The sequence below is a fragment of the Lutjanus erythropterus genome, chromosome 10 (assembly GCF_056507025.1).
Source record: "Lutjanus erythropterus isolate fLutEry1 chromosome 10, fLutEry1.hap2, whole genome shotgun sequence".
In the NCBI taxonomy this organism is placed as follows: Eukaryota; Metazoa; Chordata; class Actinopteri; order Lutjaniformes; family Lutjanidae; genus Lutjanus; species Lutjanus erythropterus.
Genome location: NC_139326.1, coordinates 32177094 through 32200423, shown reverse-complemented (window position 1 = coordinate 32200423; position 23330 = coordinate 32177094). Strand labels below are relative to the sequence as shown.

Genomic DNA, 23330 nt, shown 5'->3' with positions numbered 1-23330 from the left:
CAACTGTGAGTCCCCTAACATTGTCTGTGGGAAAAATGAAAGGGCTTTTACCTCCTTTGCCCCTCACACTTTCCAACTTCAACTTACTGGTGTTTTACCAGGACATATGGAATGCATTTTCGCTCTGGACGAAGACTGTGGATTTTGTCCTCGACCTCTTGCAGTGTGGGCGCGCTTTGGTGATACCGCCTCAGGGGCCAGAGAACACTTGTGCGAGGCATTTGTTGAAACACATTACTTTAGAAAAGTCAGGTAAGAGGATAAACCCAAATGCCTTTCAGCCATGAAAACAGAAAAAGAAAACATTCTGTATAGATCCTAGTTAAAATGCCCTAAGAATCAATTCCATTAAAAGGATCTTATAATGGATGAGGCAGACAGCACCACAGTCTTCACATCAGACGAGGATAACAATGAGCAGCTCACGTACACATTCGAGTGAGAGGGCAATAATCAGCCGGCGTAATGCGGGTGAAAGGGCTTTACATTATCAGCAGTGACAAACTCCTCCACCTGCCAAGCAAAGCCGCTCAGATTCCACGAGCAGCGCGTGGATGGCCGACAAGGTGCTTCATTTCAGCACAGGGAAACCGTGTGTGGCAGCTCAGCACAGAGTTGTCAGGCAAATGTCACCCAGACAGCGCAGGGAGCAGAAGTGGCAGTGGGAAAGAGAGAAATTCCACATTGCATAACCACCCTCTTATCTAAGCTCTATTATCTTGGCCACAGTTTGTTATACGGCTGCCAAAGCTATCACACAAAAAAAAAAAACTGCAACAGCCCTTATTTGGCGTTGCCTGCTCCCACACACAAGCACACAGACACATAGAAAAGGCTAAATGCTGCGAGTACAATCAACATACCAACAAACAATGAGCTGTAATAAATTGCAGACTAACATATCGCCCTATCTTGTTTCAGACGGGGAGCTGAGTGCTGAGCAATTATTGTCAGCATCACTTGGCCTATAAAGACTATTCCCCTCAGAGCTGGTGTTGGTAGCGAGTGTCAGTAACAGAAGAGCATGTCAACAACTGTTAACGCTAATTGCTTTCACACCAAGAGCGATCTATTAAGAAAACATGCAGCAAGACTGCGCGCAATGTCACGACTGCATGAGTCATGTCTTTAAAAACGAGGCCCTCCTTGAAAACATGACCACATGGACTGGAGGCTGATTTGTAATCTGCACCGTGTTTTGATGACTTGAAGCGTGTGCCAGCATCACCATGTTGCAGAATCCTCCACGGATCTATAAAAGACTTAAACTGTATTATCTAAAATCAAATATTGAGTACAGTTAAATATTGCCTTCTAGTCTTAGTTGGAAAGGTTTAAGAAGTCCTGTGGTGTTCTAATTTGCTATTCTGAGACGTTACTTAGTTCTGAAAGTGTTGTATTTTATTCCACCTGGCATAAAAACACACATTGTCTTCACAGTAAAACAAAAGATATGTCCATGTCCAGATATGTTGAGCTAGGTTTGTTGGGAGGGGGTCAACTTTTAACTTTTCTGTGGGGTTTCTGCTTCGTCCAAGCATTGGTCTCTACACTTGGTGAGTGCTACAAAAATATCAGACACTGTATATTACCCATTTAACTTTATATGTTACATTTATATTAACTTATACAATCATATGGTTGAAAAATAGAGTGAGAAAGTGCTCCCCTTTCAGTTCAACTGTGTCTAGAAAACCAGATTAACTGTAGTTCACATTTAGTGATAATAACTACTGCTCATCACCTCAAATTACTTTTCATTAGTCTTTTATTCCATTATTATTCTGTTTCATTATATTAAAATGTGGCATTATATGAAGAGATTACTCCTATGTAGTTTTACAACTGTGTAGCAATGATTTCTAGATCACATCTACCAAAGTCTGAAGATATCAGATATCACCTAATCTGATCCTGACTGTACCAAGTCCCGAGTCAAGACTGACAATGCCCAGGTCCTAAACTTTAAGTCTGGGTCCTAAACAAGTCATAATGAAAGTGAGTTTATGGCCTCATCGATTTGCAAAGTTACTTAGCTGTTTCACTAACGTTAGCTAAGCATTAGCTCGCAAACTATGTTAATATTACTAAAATGTGTTCTTCAAAAGGTTTTTCAAAAAGGACCCTTCAGGGCCAGTATGCATTCATCCCCACTACTTTTCAAAAAATATGCCGGTGCTGCTGGCTGAAAGCCTCAGAAATTAAGAAAATACAGATACAGATGCATTTTCTTTCTGCCTGGTGCTGACTGGGGCTGATTTTTTTTTTCTTTTTGTATTGACTAAAATGTGTCCAAACCACTGACTTTGAAAACTGTCCATTACCAAAAGCTGGGATCAAATGCATGCTCTTTTTAGCACCCTTTTTTTTCGTTCATTTGTGGTTTCTTTGCTGAATTTTAAAACTGCAAAGTACTTCTGCTGCTGCTTCTCGTGACAGACATTCCATCAACACTCCTAGTCATCTTACAGTGGCACATAAACTAAAATATGTTAATATTAGCCTTGACTTACCGTTCTTTGTGCAACTCCAAATGTTGAACGACGTTAGAAGTTGTTGCAATGCCGTCTATAATTTTCGACCTGCACGTTTTGGAGATCATGAACGAAATTAGCTTTTTATTCAGTTACCCAGCCCATGTCCTGAGAGTGACTCAAGTCCAAGTCATGTGACATGTCATGTCTCCCCTTTAATTGCTGAGCTATTGTTACATTAATCACAGCTTCACAGACTACCAGAATAAGTGTCTGCTGAGCTCTGAAAGCCTGGAAATTAAATTAATAAATACATTGATGTGATGTACTGATTGCGCAGCCACCTTATGCAAGATTGTTTTTCAACCGACAAACCCTCTAACAGCCAGATAATCTTTTGGCCTTTGAGAACAGCAAAAAAAAAAAAAATCCTCACTAACTTTTTAAATGTTAAAAAGATACATACTGGTATTTCACTTCTTAAAAAACACCTTTAGTCAAGTGTACAGAAACTGGTTTGCACGGCGTGTTGACAAGACAACATTTTGCAGTTGTTTATAAATGTTCATACAGCTGATAAATTCTAAAAATGAAAAGCCTGCTAATAGCATCGACCCTGCCCTTGATTTTACGGGGACAGTTGGGCGCAGGGAGGTTTTAGTGACTGGACGTTTTACTTTCACAATGGCGTGCCCCGGTTCAAACCCTGTATGTCCGGTAAATAGATTGCTGGTCTCACACACACAAAAACAGCAAGCATCCAAAAAAAGATGTTTTATTTATGAGTAACATGGCCAAGCAAATCACTTTATCGTAAGCTATTCACCTTGGTTTGCTGGAGAGCATTGTTAAGATCAGTGTTATTGCTTTCCCGCACACGACTCAGTATAAGACCAGCCGACAGACCTTTGTGCTGAACGAGTCTGCAAGGCTGGAAAAAATGACCTGCGCTCTCATGCAAACAAAATGTTGAAAAGGGATTCAAGTGATGTGAAGGCTGAAGCAAGCCAGGCTTTCAGAGCTCTCTGTCAGCGAAGGACACAGCTGAAAAGGAAAACAGCCATTACTTAATGAGCCACTTAAAGGGTGCCCTCTCTATTTAGGTTTCATTATTTTTATTGTAAATCCTTCACAGCCCTCGTCTGCTAGTCATTCACACAGAGCTTCTGCGGCCAAGTACGCCATTATATATTAACCAAAATCACAGGGCTGGAAAAATACCTCAGCTGAATGACAAATATGATTACGACGAAGTTATCTCCAAATAATTTCTTTTTTCTTAAACTGCTCAAATGAAATGTCTTTTGTTAACATTGTTTAATAACATGCATTAATCAAGCAGTCGAGGAACCGGAGAGGGGTTGTGAAAAGGCAAAGAGGGGGGACAAATCAGCAGTGGATAATTACCGGGGAACCTTCTAACAGTGCAGCTCCTAATCCATCGCAGGCTCGGAGACAGCATCTTAATCACAGCATAATTACATCCTGTCATTCACCGCAATGAAAACACTGAGACAGGAAGATGGAAGACAGCTCGGGACGACAAGCAGGAAATAGATATATATGCCTACAACAAGCTACCCACGTGCTTTTATGCGGCACTTAATATGTGTCATTGCTGTCGTTCTGTCTGCACATTTCAGCAATTCCTCACGAGTCATGGTACCTGGAAACAAAGAGGCTCTTATTCTGAGGTTTTGTAGTGCTGGTGCATTCAGACTGTGGAGTGATACCTCAAAATAGACAACTGACAGCTCTTCAAAAAGGACCCTTCAGGGCCAGTATGCATTTATCCCCAGTACCTTTCAAAAAATATGCCAGTGCTGCTGGCTGAAAGCCTCAGAAATTAAGAGAATACAGATAGAGATGCATTTCTTCTCTGCCTGGTGCTGACTGAGGCTGGTTATAGAACTTCAAATTTCTTTTTTTTCTTTTTGTACTGACTAAAATGTGTCCGTACCACTGACTTTGAAAAACTGTCAATTACCAAAAGCTGGGAACAAATGCACACTCTTTTTAGCACACTTTTCTTGTTCATTTGTGATGTCTTGGCTGAATTTTAATACAGCAAAGTTCTGCTGCTCATGTTAAGATATTCCATCAAAACGCCCAGTTGTCCTACAGTAACATCTACAATTTTCAAGTGAGAACCAGCCATAGTGCCTTTACATTTTAGGCTCTATTTCATTTATGCATTAACATCCATAGAGCTGATGTTGTCCATGCAGATACTGCAGCCGGTAGCTCCTTCAAACTTTGCTTTTCTCTTTTAATCTGTTGTTTTTTGGCTTTATTGCTGAAACTCGTCTCACCTATGACAAAAATACATCTGTAGGCATTGGAAAAAGGGCCATGAGGTTTGGATTAAAAAGCAGTGGACCTTGAGACGATCGACAATGTACGCAGCATCTTCCTACCACCCTGCTAGATGAGGCGGATGCACTGCCACAGACCACCTCAGGAGGAGCGGAGGACAGTAAGGAAGAGCCATGCTATCCTATCTTGGATTTAACTGCTCATGGCTAATGAAATTAGAGTGACCAAACACAGGAAAACCAGAGGCTGTTTGTGTCCACGTCTTACAGACACATGCTCCTCAAAAAAGCAAAATGATTTCCTGGGTGTAAATGTGCATATGCATATATGTAAATAACTGCATATAGTTTTATCTTATTTTATTTTCAACTCTGAATTCACTTGTTTGTATAGACGTTGCACATGTGTCATGTAGCATGACAGAACTCAAATGACTTTGATATCTTGTTGTTTAATCAATTAGTTGACGGGCAGAAAACTAACCAGCAACAATGTTGACAATCGATTAATCATTTCAGTCACTTTTTAGGCAGAAATGCCAAAAATTCACTGGTTCCAGATTCTCAGAATGAGCATTTGCTTTTCAGTCTTCTATAATAGTTATCTGAAGACATCAACATGGGCTCTGAAAAAGTGTGATGTGTCAGTCTTTACTAATAGTTTATAGATCAATCAATCAAGGAAATAACAAGCAGAGTAATCAGTTATGAAAATAACTGTTTGTTGCAGCCTAAACATCCTAGAATAAGTTTTAAATCTGTTATCCAGGCTGACCTCCAATTCCTTGTTAGTGTTTGACTTGTTGTAAATCTGTAAACTGAAGCATTTTCTTCAGTTGCCTTTTATTTTGTGTCTCATAAATCCTCCACACCTGTGAACAAGAATAGTTTTTTTTTAGTCACGGAGGAGGCTGAGAAAGTGATTGCCATGCTTCAAGATCCGCATGAACACACTTCCACAACACACGAGAACCTTCCTTTGGTGGATATATTTAGGTCACTGATTGATGGCTCGGACAGATGCACAGTGGAGGTTCAATCCTGTGTCTGTGTGCGAGAGTGAGAGCAGGCTTGCGAATGTGAAAATGCATTTATCAGCCATGCTGTCGCCTACAGTGTGTGACAGTTAGAGAGAGCCAGGGCCGGGGGACGTCCCACTGGCATTAAGAAAGCTCTCTCCGTGGGATGCGTCAGCCAATGAGCAGCGGAGCCTCGGGGGGCTGCCTTGTTAATTAAAGCTGGAGCTGTTTGTCAGCGCCGGCATATGATGCACAGCGCTATCACCGTCGGGGGAAAGACAAAACGCAAAGCAAGATTGCTGCAACCCCTGCAACAAATCTGCTGCCTCACCATGGAAGCAAGACGTCTTACTACAGCAAGGACTGCTGTGGCTTTGAGTGCCAGTATCAGTTTGCACTGTGTTAGCCAACCGTCAATCAGAGTCTGCACTTGTAGAGTAGAAGCATGAGGCGATCACGAGGAAAAGATGGGATTTGCAAACAACAAAATCTCAAAAAAGCACAGGTGCTGCCAGGGTGTTTATTAGTTGTCTTTGGCAAGTAACGGTCTGACCTGAAGTGTCATCACTTGACAGAAGAGTGCTCTTGAGTGTCAGCTGTACTAATTACTGCTAATAAGGGATGCATGGTGCTGTTTGAGTGCTAACAATGAGATGCCCAGTAATGGATGTGGTGAACCTTGAGCTGTAGACGTGCAAATGTGGTGATTTTAAACCTCCTATAGACTGTGAGATTTCTGCAATCTTTTAAGTTTATTGCAAGCCACAATGCACGACATGGATCTAACAAACTCAGGTACAACATCAAGTCTGATGTAGCCTTAGTAAACTCAATGATGATCGGCTACCGAAACATGTCCGCTTCAACTGCTTCAGTAGATATGCAAGAAAACGTCATCAACGCACATCATCCATCCAATAAAGCTAAGCAAGAATTAAGCACTTGCCACAGTGGAGGAAGAGGAAGCGTCAAGAATGTGGAGAAAAGAGGCCAACTTGAGAAGACAATTTTGCAAAGACAGCCTGAAGTCATGTTCAGTATATGTAGTACAGGGCTACATCTAACCATTAATTTCAATAACTATTAGTCTGTCGATTTTTTCTCAAATTCGCTGATTAGTTTAGTCAATAAAATTTCAATTGGAAAATGGTGAAAAATGTTGATCAGTGTTTCCCAAACCCAAGGTGACGTCCTTAAATGTCTCGTTTTGTCCAAAACCAAAAGATCTTCAGTTTACTGTCACAGAGGAGTAAAAACAGACAATCTTCACATTTGAGAAGTGTGAAATCAGAGAATTTGGACATGACTCAAAACTATTCATCAAAATAGTAGGTGATTAATTTACTGTACATTCATGCATTCCTATTGATTGATTAGAAGACGTAGGTCATACGTAGCAAGAGCTGAGTATTAAATTTCAATACTTTTATGGAACCAGCCTAATTGCTTCAATACTATCAAATATTGTTCATCGTATATCATGTATAGATATAACATATAGCATAGAGTAACATGCTCAGGGTAAAAAACGGCTCCTCCAGCTGCTGCTAGGCCTTTGAACAGTTTCTTCCTTCTAAGTGAGTAATTGTAACATCATTTGTAATGTAAATTTCCTTTTGTTAAAATGGGTTACTGTAGGCCAAGCTATCATACCAGTGCCGGTATCAGCATTTTTTGAATGATGCCCCCGTCCAAGTTGTAGCAGCAGTCACACTGTGAGATGGTTATTATAAATTTCTGACACTGTCATAACTTTGTCCCACCCTATCTCAGGTCCCAAGGCCATGAGAACGGCTGTCTTTGAACCATTCTCTCACCACCATTTTGGAGCCAAGACCAAAGACTTCTTTCACATTGGTAATCTTTCGTCTGGGACAGCCCAAAAAAATTGCCTTTGAGGGACAGAAAAAATAGAATTCTTTGTACCATGTGCTCAGTTTGAGGCATTCATCGCAGCACTTGATGGAATAGAAAGACACATACTTGTAGCTGGAATGTTGCTGGCTTAGATCCACGCACCAGCTGGGAAAATATGGGTGGAGAAAGTGAAGCAGCAACTCACAGCTTCCCTAACAACTACTGTCAAGCTCCCCTAAGGCAAAGAACTTAATTTCCCCATATTGCTTTGGTAGAGCTGCTCAGTGGCCGGCGGCAGAGGATGATTAGTGTAAGTGTGCAAAACAGGGCCATGAAGAAAAAGAGCAAGCATGTTTGGCAAAATTTCCCTGGATAAATACAGACACAGACTCCCATCGAGCTTCTATATACGCAACCCATTTTTGCCTGAACGCCTGGCCTTCAGGCGTCCTGCCCCCGACGCTGTTGTAATATCACTAAATCAACTAAACCTAAATCCCCATTAGAATGAATTTAGAAACTCACGCTGCGGAACGAAAAACCCAAACAAATCTGTAAATTCATGTTAAAGCAGATGAACAGAAGGATTGTGGATTAACGAGAGGGGATTTGCCACTCCGACGTCACTCACAGAGCAAATGGAGCAAATCAAACATCTTATTAATACTGTGACAGATGGATAATTGTGTCATTTTATTATCTGCTCACTTGTTCGATACCCACAGGGAGACTTCTGGAGGGTTTAAGCCGCAGCGGGTAATTGTTTTATAGCGCTGCTGTCAGGTGAAAACCTTTTATCTCCATGAGGTTGGCTTGTCAGCATTTGAGAAATTCTAGATGATGAATCACTCTAATATTTCTAAAAAAAAATTGAAGTGGTATCTCTCGAGGAATACAGGGGGTTTCATTCCAAGACAGAAATATGAAAACCATCCAAATTGGACATACTAGGTTTTCCTTGTCTCCTTGCAAAAGCCCACAATAGCAGATTGCCCGTGCTTACACTTTTTGAATCATCACTGAATCATCCCTAACATTTCTCTAATCACAATAAGGTGCCCGTGACAAAACGGCACGGCTGTGTTTGTACAGTCGATTTGCACAGGTAAGTAAGCAGCTTTCCTATGAGGAACGGGGGGATTCAAAGCAAATAAACATGCCGTAATCAAATGCGGCCACAGCTACAAATTGCTTTCGGCTGTAGTGAAACAGGTTACGGGAGAGGGTGAGACCACCGTACAGCCTAAGCCTTCATCAAGGGAGCTTGATCCTATCAGCACGGAGCTGGAATATCAACAACACAACCAACTGATTGTGTTTAGAGTCAAAGAGCTCGGGGAGAAACCTATAACCTCAGGCTCTTATGATCAGACAGTAGCAGCTGTGCGCAAGTTGCAGACTAAAATAGGACAATCCAAATGACGGTGACAGGAACCCAAAGGTGACAGGGATTTCATGAAACATGCTTATCCTGAAGTGCTTTGGAGAACAGGAAAAAGGCTTAGATGGAGATTAAATGAAACAAGATAAAGTAAATATTGGTATGTTGGCCATGTGGGCTCGTTGAACCCACGGAGGACGGGATATTAAATGTTGGCAGAATGCTAATGAGACCGTAAGGCCCGACATAAACAGCAACATGCTGGCCATCAGTCACTCAGAAGAGGTCAGGAGGACCACACACACCCTCCGCCGAGGCTTATCGGAGCATGATGCAATAGGTCAGAGCTATTCCCCTGGCCAAATGCTGCTGTGTCCTCCTCATAATAGATGAGCAATTAGCACAGGTAGCACAGGTCATGAGCTGCACTCAAGCATACAGTAAGTAGGTGAAAGCATGAGTCATGACGGAGCATGAGACATTTCCAGTGGGTAGACATTTAAAAAGGCTGCATTTCACTCACAGAGAAGCAACTTATTAACTGAAAACCTGTGATTATTACTCTGTATAATGTTAACTTCAGGGCTGGGTATCATTTGGATTTTAACAATTCTCAATTCACATCATTTACTGGGCATCAGTGATATCAGTGAGGTGAGGTGCCAGCGCAGAGCCCAGAGTATATTAAAAGACAATACCTACCCCAGCCACATCCTGTTCACCCTGCTGCTGTCTGCCAAGAGATACAGAAGTATCTGCTGCCCTACCACCACACTGAAGAGCAGCTTCCTCTTTCAGGCTGTGTTTGTTCAAGCCATTCCAATTCATCAATCAAAGCGGAACTGCATCAAAATCTCTTCATACAACCTTGTTCTAAATGGTATATAAATCTCCATGTACCTTGTATAAATGCAGAAACATTGAGCTAAGCTAACATCAGCTATAACTGCAACAAAGCTGGTCTCTTTTCCAGTTTCTTGAATATTTTGGGTTTTACTTAGGCTACTTTACTGTGATGACATAAAGCATTTTGTAGCATAGCATTTGCTAAATTGTGGTGACTGTTAACAAGACTACCATAATTTGTGTTATTAACCTGCTAGTCAGGAAACTTAGCAATGGTTGAGTATGTTAATCAACAATGAATAAAAAAATGCATAAGAAGACAGGAAGACACGCATGCATTTAACTGGCATGTCTATAGGTGCAGATGGATAGCCAGTTCAATATATGGTAGGTGTTTGCTTTACATGGTTTAATTGGAAACAAGTGTGAGTGAAATTTGCATAGGAAGTAGAGTTGTCGCAAAACCAGAATTTGAAAGTACAATACAACACTAGTATAAAAAAACGACACTCTGTACCTCTTTCAATACCACAGCAAAAAGTACACAAAATAGGATATTTTTTCTTTTTATTACACTTGACAACCTGCAGAGAAAAGGTCACTGAACTCTCGTTTTGCTGAAAGCCAAATTTCAGGCAGGACAATAAAAACTGAACTGAACTGAGGTCTTGAATGAACACTTAGATCATGTTTTTATAGCTTGGGTACAGTCAATAATATGAAATGATAGTACTGTATTGTTTTTAAACACATAGTATTAATAAGTATGAGATTTCGATACTGTTGACAACCTTAGTAGGAAGAATCACAATTAAAATTTCTTACTGATTCCTTTGGAATCTTTGGAGTTGACTGTTACTTCGAATTGGTTCTCGATACCCAACTCTCCTTAACATGACTGTTAAAATGGGCAAAGCACAAAAAAAAATCTGTGCACAACCCCTCATGTAATTGTAGCACATCCACCAACATCATTTAATAAGAGAAGTCCATTTGCATGAAAATCAGACCAATTACCAACAAGTAGCTGGCATGTGAGTATCATTTCACATAGTCGTATCATGCCTCATTTGCTTAGCCTTGAAACATAAGCTCCTGTGTAGAGCACATTGTTGTCTCTCTGTTCATTCAACATGGATTTAGCACTTGAGTAATAAAACTATTACTGCTCTGGAATGTGTAACACAAAAAATGGATGATTATTTAAACTAATTTCCCTCCTCAAACACAAAGAGGCAGGGGTTTTTGTTACGATAAAGCATCGAAAGAGAAACCTTCTCTGAAACGCAAACTTCTCTGCGACAATAAGCAGCGCAGCAGCAGGGACAAATGTGAAACGTGTGAACTTAAATTACCTCTAACTGCATCAAACGCAACGCACACGAGATTATTCCTTGAAGTCAACAGGGCAGGGCAGTGCACTGACAGCAGAGAAGACACCAGCACGCTGGCTGAAGATAAGTGAGAAGCACTTTGCTGCTGTGACATCCTCAAAGTCTTTCACAGTCAGCAGCTGTCAGAAGTGGCAGCCACACAGCACAAAGGGTAAAAATACTCACACATAAAACATCACAGCATGCTGCACTCATACAAATCAGGAAGAATGGGCACAGACATACACATCTGATGCACTGTAAAAAATAATCTATTTGTTTTAACTTGAGAAAGTTAGTAGCTGGTGCCTTAAAATTTTAAGTTGGCTTATTTTGAAAAGACAAATTGAGGTAATTTTGTAATCATTCAAAACAAATAAACATTTCTAGTCAAATAAACTTGATATTAATTCAGTTGTGCTTGAAAAAGCAGGTTCACTAAGCTTAAGATATTAAGTTGAACCAACAACCATGACTTATCTTAAAGTGTATTAGAGACACAAACCAGGTTTTCATCACATATGTTTTCTTCATACTAAAAAAGAACAATGCTCTCAAACAATGCGTGCTGGGATGTCTACAAATATGCTGGTAATATTTCTTGAGAAACTTAAGTTGACTTGAAGTTCATTAAACTACCAAACATTCACTCAACTCATTATTTCAAGTCTAAAGACTTCAAGTTGAAGGAACTTACACTGATAAGTTCTGAAAAAAACTACAAAAAATGTAAGTTTAAGTAACTTGAATAAATAAAATGTTTATATTTACATTAATTTAATGAGAAAATATTTGTTTTTTTCCCACAGAATTCCTGTATGCTTTTTAACATTGTAACATGTAACAAGGATATCTTTGGGAAGCACTGCTGTGGCCTCAGTGTGGAACTAGATGGGAACTTTATCCTATCATTACAGGATTTTATGAGGTGCAAAGCTGTAAAAACTTTCAATCTGGTATTTTCCAGCTGTGTGTTTTGTCTGTTATGCTTCTTACATTAATTACAGGATAACAACAGTTCTTTGTGGTTACAGTTCATGCACGCTTCACACTGACACACTTCCTCTTATTCCTCCCCTCTGCTTTCACACACGACTCTGAGCACCATGAAGGGCCGAGCTAAATGGAACGGCAATATATAAGCACTGATGACCCGGACAGGTTAAAGCTGTTAACAGATGGGAGGTGGGGAATTGATGATCCGCTCCAACTGAGTGAATCTTTATGTGTATGAGGACGGACAACCGCTTCATATTTCATAGAGTTATTTTGCTGCAAATCTGCATCCAAACATTATACTGACTAAGCGGTATGTAGGAGGCAAGAGTCAATCATGGCTGATTAATACCATTGCTAAGCCTACATGGGAGGTTGTCATTGGAACGAGGTGGCCCGTGGTATGATCCATGGGCTTTCAAATGAGGTCATCATCTTAAAATACACAGACCTCACTGGGCATGTAATATGTTAGCTATGTTTATTAAAGCTAGTGATTTATATTTCAGCTACAGCAGTGCTACCATTCCCAGAATGAGCCACAGGGGAAAAAAAAAAAAAAAAAAAAAAACAGGCCTGCCTGTCTTGTCAGTCAGCCCGACGTCCCACAGGGAGCGATGTTTTATTTGTCATTTGGAACGTAATGAGATAAAAGAGATAAGAGGGATGTCACAAGAGAAGCTCCTTTCCTTTTTCCTGAAATCATTCCTCTGACATCAGACATACCACACAGTCATGACAGAAACAGAGTTATCAGCACATGGTGTATCAGCGTGTGACAGATGAATGGTGCAATAGGCAGTTTATCAAAGAACAAAATGTCAAAGAGTGCACTGGCGACTCATGGCGCATCAGAATATAAAACAATCCAAGCAGCAGCACCTGTTTATTCTCCTCAACACGCCATACAAGCTACTAATGATTAACATCTCACTCACAAAAGCCTTGAACTTGTAATATTCTGCAAACAGAGTTGTGGCTGCAGACTGTCAGACACTCCACGCACATGTTTTGCTCCATGAACCAGGTACCAGAGGCAGGGTGGGAAATTAGAACCAGCCACCAGCCAAATGTTGGTTAAATATGAAAGTGGCCGCTAGGTTTCAGACGGACTTCGTTACTTTTATGGCACCAGCCAAATTGCTTCAGTACTATCAGGTATCAAAAAATGCCTTGTCATTCAATAGCCAATTTAGGAGTAAATCTCCAAGCTGTGGTTTATTTTTTTATGCTGTAAAACTGCTTTGAGTGGATAAATGCCAAGGTGCAGAAACATAAAACTGAAGAGTTAAAACAGATGACTTAAGTTTAAAGGTAGAATCAGTAAGATTTGTCAGACCTGTTTGTAAATAAACCAGAACATCCCAGGATAACAAATACCAACATTTTAGGTTGGTAAAGAGTCTCAAACACAGCAAAATAATAACAAATTAAGAAAATAAAGGCAAAGAGCAGAGTCTCTGCAGATACAGCCACCGCCACACACTTCTAGTGGCTCATAAGTGATGACTGCAAGGGATTATGTTGATATGAAACTAAACATTGCTCATTTCAGAAAATGTTGCATATTATTTAACCGCATAAATAGGCTTATATTTTTATGTTATGAAACTGCCTTAAGTGTGTAAAGAGTAGGTGAAAAATAGGAAGCTAATAAAAGTATCGATCAGGAGCTGGTACCGGAATCTTTTGCTACCAGTGCCAGTACTAAAAAGTTTTGATTGATTGATTGTTTTGAGTCATTTCTTTAAGTTAAAAAGTGTCAGATTCTCTGATTTCAACTTTTTAAACGTGAATACTTTCTGGTTTCTTTAGTCCTCTATCACAGTAAACTGAATATCTTCATGTTATGGACAAAACAACTAATTGAGAAAACAATGAAGAAATTAATCTATAATGGAAATAACTGTTAGTTGCAGCCTGAACTTTTATCTGTGTTTGGCTGGTAAATTGGCTCATTTTAAAAAGTAGATTTCCCACCCTGACCAGAAGTGACTGACTGAACCCTACTGCTGTCAACAGCCAGGTGTGATGAGAACCAAACCAAGGATTGATCAGGTACACCTTGTGGGTGGCCCTCAACTTCTGAGCATCCCTGATCTACACCCAAACTTTTGTCATGCCAAGGACCCCCACAATATATGCACATTAGACCATGGAGACACAATTTGAGAGGATTTTGTCTTAAGGAATCCTCCTCTCTGAAGACTTTTTATCTTCCTGTTCATAGTCGATAAATGATCAAACTAGAATAGCTATACATTATATTCAATCAAATCAACCAACCCTACTTCTTCCTTTGTTGTTCCAATTTCCAACAAATGTGATAAAAGTTAAAATATTCTATTCCTCCTTTTGCTGGGGTGCCATCACAACCCACTTGAGGACCCCTGCTGGTCCCTGGACCCCAGTTTGAAAACCAGTGATCTACACTATCAGATGCTTAGAGGAGTCACCCTCATCCAGTCTCTAATTGGCATCATCTCAAGTAAATTGGAGACAAATTAGACTAGTCCTCCCGTTGCTGGTGAGTGAGTGGAGGCGGTGGTGATGTGGGGCTCAAGGACCCCCACTTTGACAACCACTCCACTGATGAAGAATGCAGCACACACACACGCGCGCACACACACTCACACAAACAGGTAATGATCCGGTTCCTCCTTACCTCCAGACGGTCCAGGCTGATGAAGCTGGTGATAGCAAATCCATCAATGATATCCTCCTCCTGCGAGCTGGACTCCCGTCTCTTCCTGCGGGGGGGACGCGGGGCTCTGGCCGCGGCCGCGGGGTGCGGCGGCGCCTTTTTACCGGGCAGGGAGGCGGCGTCCCTCCCCGGACTGTGTCCCTCCCTGTCGGAGCAGGAGGAGTTGGGGTCGGGGCTGCGGGCGTCTCTGCTTCCTGCCTCCCGCAACCTCCGCACCCTATCCCGCTTGGACCTGCATCTCCGACCCTGCTTCAATTTGCCATCCATGTCGGTATACAGAGGAAAAAGCTTTGCAGTGTCAAGAACAGAAATATAAATATAACTCCACACGCGCACGCACGCACACACACAGTCGGTGTGAACGCTCCCGCTGCACCGCGTAATAACAAATAACACACACTGGACCGAGCAGGCTGCGCTATAACGTGAAGATAGCCCCGTGTGTGTAAATAACAACGCCAATAAAGCCTTATAACACTCAATGACCTTGAGTACAAACCTCCCCAATCTCCATTACGATAAGCAAATGTTCAAGTATCCCACTCAGGCGGCGGAGCGAAGCGAAGCGACGCGGCTCCAACGCGCTTATTTTGTCACGAATCCGCGCTGTGTCGACGCGGTGTCCGTGAAAGCAGGTGCAAAACGGCGAAATAGTTAAAATCCACGCATTACACTCGCTTTGTAACTTTTTGTTGCATCAGAATAATAACAAGCCAGGTTTAGAGCCCGAGCTCGCTGCATACCGCAGACAGCGCAGAGAAATCATGTCGCTGCTGCCCGTTGTTGTTTTCCACCACCCCAATCCATGATCCAAAAAGGGCTGTCAAATAAAAGAGCTCCGGATACTATCCGTCCGAAACAAAACGCTTGGCGAGCACAAGTACGTAGCCTATCGATGGTGGCTGTCGGTTGAGTGAATAATCCCCGAGTTTTTTAAGCCATATTCCTCTGTGCGCTTCAGGGGCAAAAAGAGCTACTTATGCGCAATATTTCCTAAATGATCCGAACCGTCCGAATGAGACACCCATCCAGCGTGTAATCAAACTCCATGAGGCGATGAAGCGGTCTATTCCAGTTGAGATAATGTTGAGTTTCCTATAAATCCACTCCAGTCCGTCCCCCGGCTGGCTGCTCAGTTTGCTCAGTGGTATTTTCTATTCGCATAAGAAGGCTTTGATAAGTGTCCTTAAAGCGACAGGAGTGATTAAAATCTCCTCTCCCTCCCCTCTCATTCCCTTCATCCGAAATTAAGAGACACAGTCAAGCTTCAGAGAACCCACATAACTGACGTATTTCCGCCACCTCTGGCTTCACAATTTACCATAGGAAGGAGGCTGGTGTGGTGTGGTGTGTGTGTGTGTTTGAGGGTGGAGGGGGGGGGGGGGGGGGGATCATTCTCTCTTACTGATGGACACACTTTGTCACACAAGGCACTATTTTAGTCTGTCTGTCTGCCAGGGCTGGTGCCACATCATGCATGTCCCCCTGACTGTTTGTGTGTGCTGTCACAGGGAGAAAATGCACACATGCACACACACACTCATCTATCAGGATTTGACAACTTCTCCATTCTGACCACGTTGGCACTCTTGGCAGCAAAGTGGAAAGTTACATTTCATTGTCACATTGTACAGTAAATATTTAAAATGTGTGTTACTGCTGTTACTCACCCTGCCCCGTGCCCCAGCTTTTTTTTTTTTTTTTTTTTAAATAGTAAAACCCCTGGAGCAAGGTTGGTGTGTTTCCAATCTGCAGCATGGGGGCTTCTATGGGTCCCTTTGGGAGTCCCAGGGAGTCCTCTGCAAAGTAATGCACAGCTTAATTTATCTGCTTTCCATCAGGAGAAATTAGGGCAATGACATTATATAATCGCTGTATTGTGTAACAATTATTTCCATTAAAGGCTCCACTGCCCCACACTCTATTTTAACTCCCCCTACACTTATACAGGCACTTATTCAAGTCTTTATAAATATATGAAGAATGTTCTGAATGGGGCCATGCTGGGACAGAGAAGACTTTGAGGGGTTAAGACCAAGTCAAGACCAAGACTAGAGTGCATCAAGACAGAGACAAAACTCTGAGTGGTTGAGACCCGTGAAGATCAAGTCATCACCTCAAGGCATGTGGCGTTTATGTCAGACCTGACGCTAGCTGGCATTGATGTAACATAACTTTGTATAGATTAGCTAAATAGCTTTATGTGGCCTGCCTCCTTATTGATTATCACAAGCAAAAACATGACTTAGCTAGCTGCAGAATTTACATAATGCTGTTCTCTTTTGGACGCGGTTTTGCAGATAAACTCTTTAGTCAAATTTTATTACAGTAGATTTTTCCAACATTTGCTTTCTTGGAGTGCATGTGAAGGGAGGAGAGGAAGAGTGATAGACAACAAAAAATTGCAAATAAAAAATTAGTCAAGATTGGTCGCATTTGAACCTTTGAGGTTTTTCATCCAATCACAGTAATGATGTTAACAAATAATTCAAAGGCAGTCCCTGAAGCTGTGGTCTTAACCTTCTTGAAATAAAATCAAGAGTCCTCTTTGTCAAAACTGGAACGAGTCCAAGACTTTCAAAAAGTGACCTTGAGACCAAAGTACTACAACACTAGTCATGAGGTTGTGTGGTTTCAGTTAAATTGGTTTGGGAGCTCTTTAATATGCAACACTACGCTAGATTAAATTCATATTGTACACAGTATATGACTATATATTTGTTCTAAAAGTTTTTCAAAGTTGAGACTGTGAGCCCCCCCCCCCCCAAGACAAAGCTTGGAAGGTGTCCCCGTTAGTTCACCTGCTTAGTTTCACTCAATTTCTGGATGTCCACAGGATCATGATTATATTGTTTGAACCAACACACACTCAGTAATTGAGTAACTGCTGTTTGTCAAAACTTAAAACAACACCAAATACGTTAAAAAAAAGTCTGTCCAAAGGCATTTATTACTGTCTGAACAGTAAAATATTTGATCTTTTTAACCAAATAACACACATTAAGGTTATTCTATGTGATGTCCTTTTGATAACTAAATCTAATAAATGATGCAATATCATCACTGAGCCTCCCCTGAAAGTGTTTGGAGTCCCTCTGGGGATTTACCCCTCCCACTTTGAAAACCTCTGTTCTAAAGTATTTCTAGTGTCAGAAAAATCGATTAAATAATTGGAAAATACTGTACTGTAGATGTTAAGCACTGACTTCTCTTGCCCTTCATCTTTATAACACTGTATTACAACACATGTTCACTGTGACATCGATCCCAAATGAAAGTTTAATATCAGAAACCAGTATTCAAACTGCTAATAATACTATACGGATTACAGGTGAAGTTAACTTCCAAAGAAGACTTATAAAATACAGTATCAAGTTACAGAGTCAGGGAGGATGATGCCTCCTTTGTAAATGCTTGGTTAATATTTGCATAATGATTTGCTTAGCTGGAAACTTTGTATATTTTTCTCTGAGCTTGAATAAAGGATGTTTGTTGACCTGCCATCTTTTATATCAGGTTTAAGTCCTACTATTTAAACTTTATTAGAGAATATACATTAATCATTGCTAAATCCTACTATAGCAGACAACTTGCACTTTCAGAATACATTTTGGATGAGAGCATGTTGCAAAATTACAATTTAAAATGCCAGAGAGGATGATAATACAGCTCTAAGCCCACTGAGTCAGCAGCTCATCTTATTGGCTAATAAGAAGACATCTATGAACTACATTGTGACTATTTGCAGCTCTCATTAGTAAGAGTCAGATGGGGACGTGTGAGGAAAAACAGTGCTGATGAACAGTTAATATCAGAGGCTTACTGCTAATGATCTCATACATCGAAGGTGTGCGAGCTGAGGAAAAATTACAATATTCAGCTGGTGTGAAATATTGCATATAAGAATCCTCTGGCTCATTATTCGATCTTCACAGCACAGGAAGCAGCGAAAGCAAAGCTGCGAGAGCCAGACTGAAATATTTAGGCAGTTAGTGCGGCGGTTTCAGGTGTGGGAATTTTCTTTTATGGTGAGAATCTTCTGTGAAACTTCAAGGCGATGCATCAAAATGCAAAACGGAACTACTTTTATGCAAATGCAGCGTGCTGCGGGGTAAATTATCCAGAGCACTGTAGGTGATTAAACCAGAGACTGCACTGAGTGACTGAGCCTGATGAAGTTTTTATTATACACTGCTGCGTCAGGTTGCACTGTGTAATCTATACACAAATATCAAAATGTTATACTTAGTGGCTGCTTACAGCTGGGTGCAGTTCGAGGTCTGTAACTACAGCGAGAATGCCTTCATGTGCTTTTCATCCAAGCAGCAAATTTAAGGACGGCGGCCAGTGTATTCTACCTGTATGTTGCTATGGAGAGCAATAACCAGGTGAGCAGCACATCAATCCTTGAGCAAATGGACCTTTCGGGATCTTGAGACGCTATCATTTTCATGTTGCTTTAACCTCTGAAACCACTGTGAATAAACCCCTCTCTGTTTGAGCAGCTTTGCGAGAACTAATTCAGTAAGGAGATTAAAAAAGGGGGAACAGGTATGGTGAGAGGGCCGTGGAGGAGAGGGAAGAGATTACCTCTGTTTCTTCCATGCTACTATTTGCTGTGAGCTTAATCCATAGCTACAGACTCTGAGCTCCCACATCGCAGTCATTCAAACACTAGTCTCTTTGAAATGCTTAGCCTCGGCTGCGCTGGAAGCTAAGGGGAGGGAGCCCGTCATGCTTTTATGACGTTTAAACGGCAGAATTGTTTTTCTTTGCCACTGCCACCACGATAAGGATTCATTTGATGTCGCTAGGGTCAAGGTGTTTCTTGCTCAAAGGTTTTTTTCCACTGAGATTGTTCTGAGTGTACAGTGTGGCATAGACATGGGACTGAGAGGTGACGGATCTGAAGAAAGCAATAAAAAAAAAATCTCTCCTCAAGTACGCAGCATATTCTTTGTAGAATATAGCCCCGCAGAAATCAATAAGCCTAGATTTCACACTAGAACACTAGACAGCTGTAAGACACAAATCCCTGCACTGCTGTAAAGAAAATAAATTCTGTTGCTCTTACAACATCATTTGTGCAGAATCACTTTATCAGGACTGTGTTCATCATTTGGGGAAGCCACCTCTCAGCTTTCTTAGGGCTTGGTACTCCTGTATCGTGCAGATTTTGTTCTGGATGAGCTTGCAGTCCTTTTTCCTAAAAGAACATCAGTACTGGACTTTTGTGCCAGTGCCAACATTTTTCAAATTCTCATTTTCTACAGTCTGTGTGCAGGGTATGGTTCAGGTAGTGTAAAGAATGTGGTTATGGAAAATACATAATGGTTAAGTTATGGTTAGAGTTAAGGCTTATTTATGTCCCCCTTCAAACAATGTAACCATCACTGCTCACATACTCCCATGCATCCTTTGCATTGGTTTGGATGTTGACCAATATATCCGCTAGATGGTGAGTCAAAAGTCACCCCAAAGAAGAAGAAGAAGAGTCAAAAGTTTCAGTCAACTCACGTCACTGGAGGAGGTTGTAGTAATGCACCTCTTGAGAAAAAGGCACAATCAGAGGCATTGCTGTAGATGGCAGTGGTCTCTGTTAAATTAAATACATCACAAAATGTGGAGAATTCTTTTCACTAACTGATTTAAAGTGAACGTCATTTCCAAGCTTTCAGAAAATGTGCACCAATACAAGAGAAATGAGGACAGAATGGTCCGTCTGTATCTGTATGCATGCATAAATGAGCCTTAAGGCAACTCAAACAATTTGGTGAAAGACAGGTCACAGTTATGGTTCAGAAAAAGTAAAAAAATAACTATGGGTCTATGAGGGGACAAGAGGAACTGTCATATATAGACCTAAGGTGACTGTAGCTTAACAGAATGTGTGATAAATTATTCTCTTGTACAATGGAAATTTTGCAATAAAGCAGTTATTAATTAATAATTCCTGACTCAAACTGCCCTGGACATCATGTTCTCACTGCAGATCAACTTTTGCTGTTGGCAGAATTGCATGCGTTACCGTTTGATTCCACCAAGCGTGGCACATTTGCACCACGGTTCTGATCCGTCCTCCGCCTGGCTGCAACCCTCGCCAACTTAAAACCAATCCTGCACTATTTGGGCCATTTTCTACAATGACTCTAGGGATGGCATTGTCAGTTCATCAGACGGTGGCTGGGTCTGTCAGTCCACCACTTATCTCAACATAATATCTCAACAAATGGATTGCTGTTAAATTGCTGTTAAATTTTGCACAGAAATTCATGGTCCCCAGAGGATGAATTTTGCACACCTTGGTGATCACCCTTTACCTCTAGTGCAACAAACAGGATATTTTTTATCTTTTGGGGAAACATCCCAACATCTATTAGATGGATTAATGCCAAAATTTGGTACAGATATATATGGTGCACAGAGGGTAAGTCCTAATGACTTTGGTGATTCCATGACATTGTCTTTAGCACCACCAGCATGTCAGATTATTCAGTTATTTTGTGAAATATCTCAACATCTATTCAACTGATTGACTCAAATTTTGTCCAGAAATTCAACTATTGGAGGAATGAAATACCTGCAAAAATAATGATTTTCCCACTAGTCATAGACATTCTTTATTTAGTGCTAATTGGCATGTTATCATGCTGACATCCTAGATTAACATGTTTAACATGCCAGCACAGCTCAAAAATCCACTGTGAGTGAGTAAAGCCCCACAGAGCACACACACAGCCTTAGAGTCTTCTTCTTGGGAGGAAAGTCACAAATTTGCAGTTGTCCTGGCAAATTATCCCAATATTTTCCCCAAAATGATTTGCCCTTGCTTGTTAAACCAGCAGCAGCACTGTCATCTTATATTGAACCCATCAGAAACTCTAGCAGCAATGGCAACCAGCTGTTTTGAATATGGACTCGTTGGATTCTGACTTAGACATCTCAATTTGCTGCCCTAGCTGTCATTGAGGAATTACTATGAAGGAAAACACAAGTCCATGGCTCTATGCCTATAGGGCTTTCGGCTGACTCTGTGACACATCATGGAGTAATTCACTAGTTTGGTGGCAATTTGCAGGCAGACTCAACAAGAAACCCGCCCGGGGGCCTCGAGCAACAAGCTCTCTCTCGGGAAACCGTGGCCAGCTATAGGATTGCCTGGGCCGGGCCCTGCAAACCGCCGCATGAAAAATTAACCTGCTCACTCCACAGACAGAGCTTACACATCCTCCCTGCCTGAGAGCCTCCTAACACACTCCCTTCATCTCTTGCCCCCTTATTCTCTCCCACCCTCTCGCTCTTTTTCTCAGCCTTTCTTCCCCTCTTCATCTCTCTTGTTTTCCCTCGCTGCATGCTATCTGCACAGCTCGTGTTATTTAGATCTATCGCAGAGCCAGCGCTCCGTATCTTTGCTTCAAAGACAACAGCTGTTTGTTTCATGTTGAACACAGACAATTATTTATAGACTGGCACAGACTTAGCATGAGCCTATCAGATATTGCATGCTTAATGCAAACATGTGCATAGCCGCTGCCATCGAGCCATAATGAATCATTCTAGAGGAGTTTATCACTGAAAGTCAAATGGAAGTCACCAACTTAAATACACAAGGTAACAACACAGGATTAGTCAAGAAACTGATAGCAAGCACAGCAAGGTGTCAATAATTTAACGGAGTAGGCTGTAAATCTAAGTGCCTTTGGATATTTCATACCACTGGGGAGCAAAGTTTAATCAAACAGAAAGATTGGCCCCAGAGCTGTGTGGGTGAGAGAGCTGAATTTATTGGCAGCCCTTGAACAGGCAGTACGGTTTTTATTACAGGCATCATTCAGGGCGAAATTAGCAATGTGACCTGCTATTTTAGTGAAATAAATTGAGTTAAGAGATTGATGTGGATAAATGTCACGTTAAATGTCATCATAAAAAGCTATGTTTCTTTGAATTATTGTATGCCACGAGGGGATGTGTTTCTGTTCCCATTCTTTTTTCTCTATTCCTTTTTTTTTCTTTTTTACTCTGAGGATCCTTCAGTCAAGAATTCCCAGTTTTCTTGTTTTGGTTCCAGGCATTGCTCAACATTTTGAGAGAAATGCCATAATGGTTTTTATTGATCCTTGATGTCTGGTGCCCTCCCTGATGCTAAAGTAACAATGCTCTCTGCTTCTCCAAATCACATCAACAGATGTTGTGACAGCAGAGCTTTTCATAAAAGACCCCAAAGGCGGTCGATATTTCCCAAGAACCACACTTCGATTTCCGTCGGCTGCTGGAAGGATAAAGGGAAGACGTCATTTGAGTTTATAACTGTGATGACTATACTCACTACACATTTAGTAGCACCTGTGGTATTATCAGAAATACA

The 23330-nt window shown here is 41.2% G+C and overlaps 1 protein-coding gene across 10 annotated transcripts in view; it reads right to left on the bottom strand.

The window, feature by feature from the left end:
- Positions 1-16226, bottom strand: part of fbrsl1 (fibrosin-like 1) — a 388555-nt gene extending 372329 nt beyond the window's left edge. For 8 of the 10 annotated variants that reach the window (XM_084729066.1, XM_084729055.1, XM_084729064.1 and 5 more), the window contains exon 1: positions 14927-16225. In XM_084729066.1, the coding sequence (XP_084585192.1) occupies positions 14927-15232 (306 nt within the window). In that variant the 5' untranslated portion in view covers positions 15233-16225. Of the gene's footprint in view, positions 1-14926 lie in introns of all 10 variants that reach the window. The other 2 variants (XM_084729063.1, XM_084729058.1) reach the window with 1 other exon arrangement.
- Between the last annotated feature and the right edge of the window lie 7104 nt (positions 16227-23330).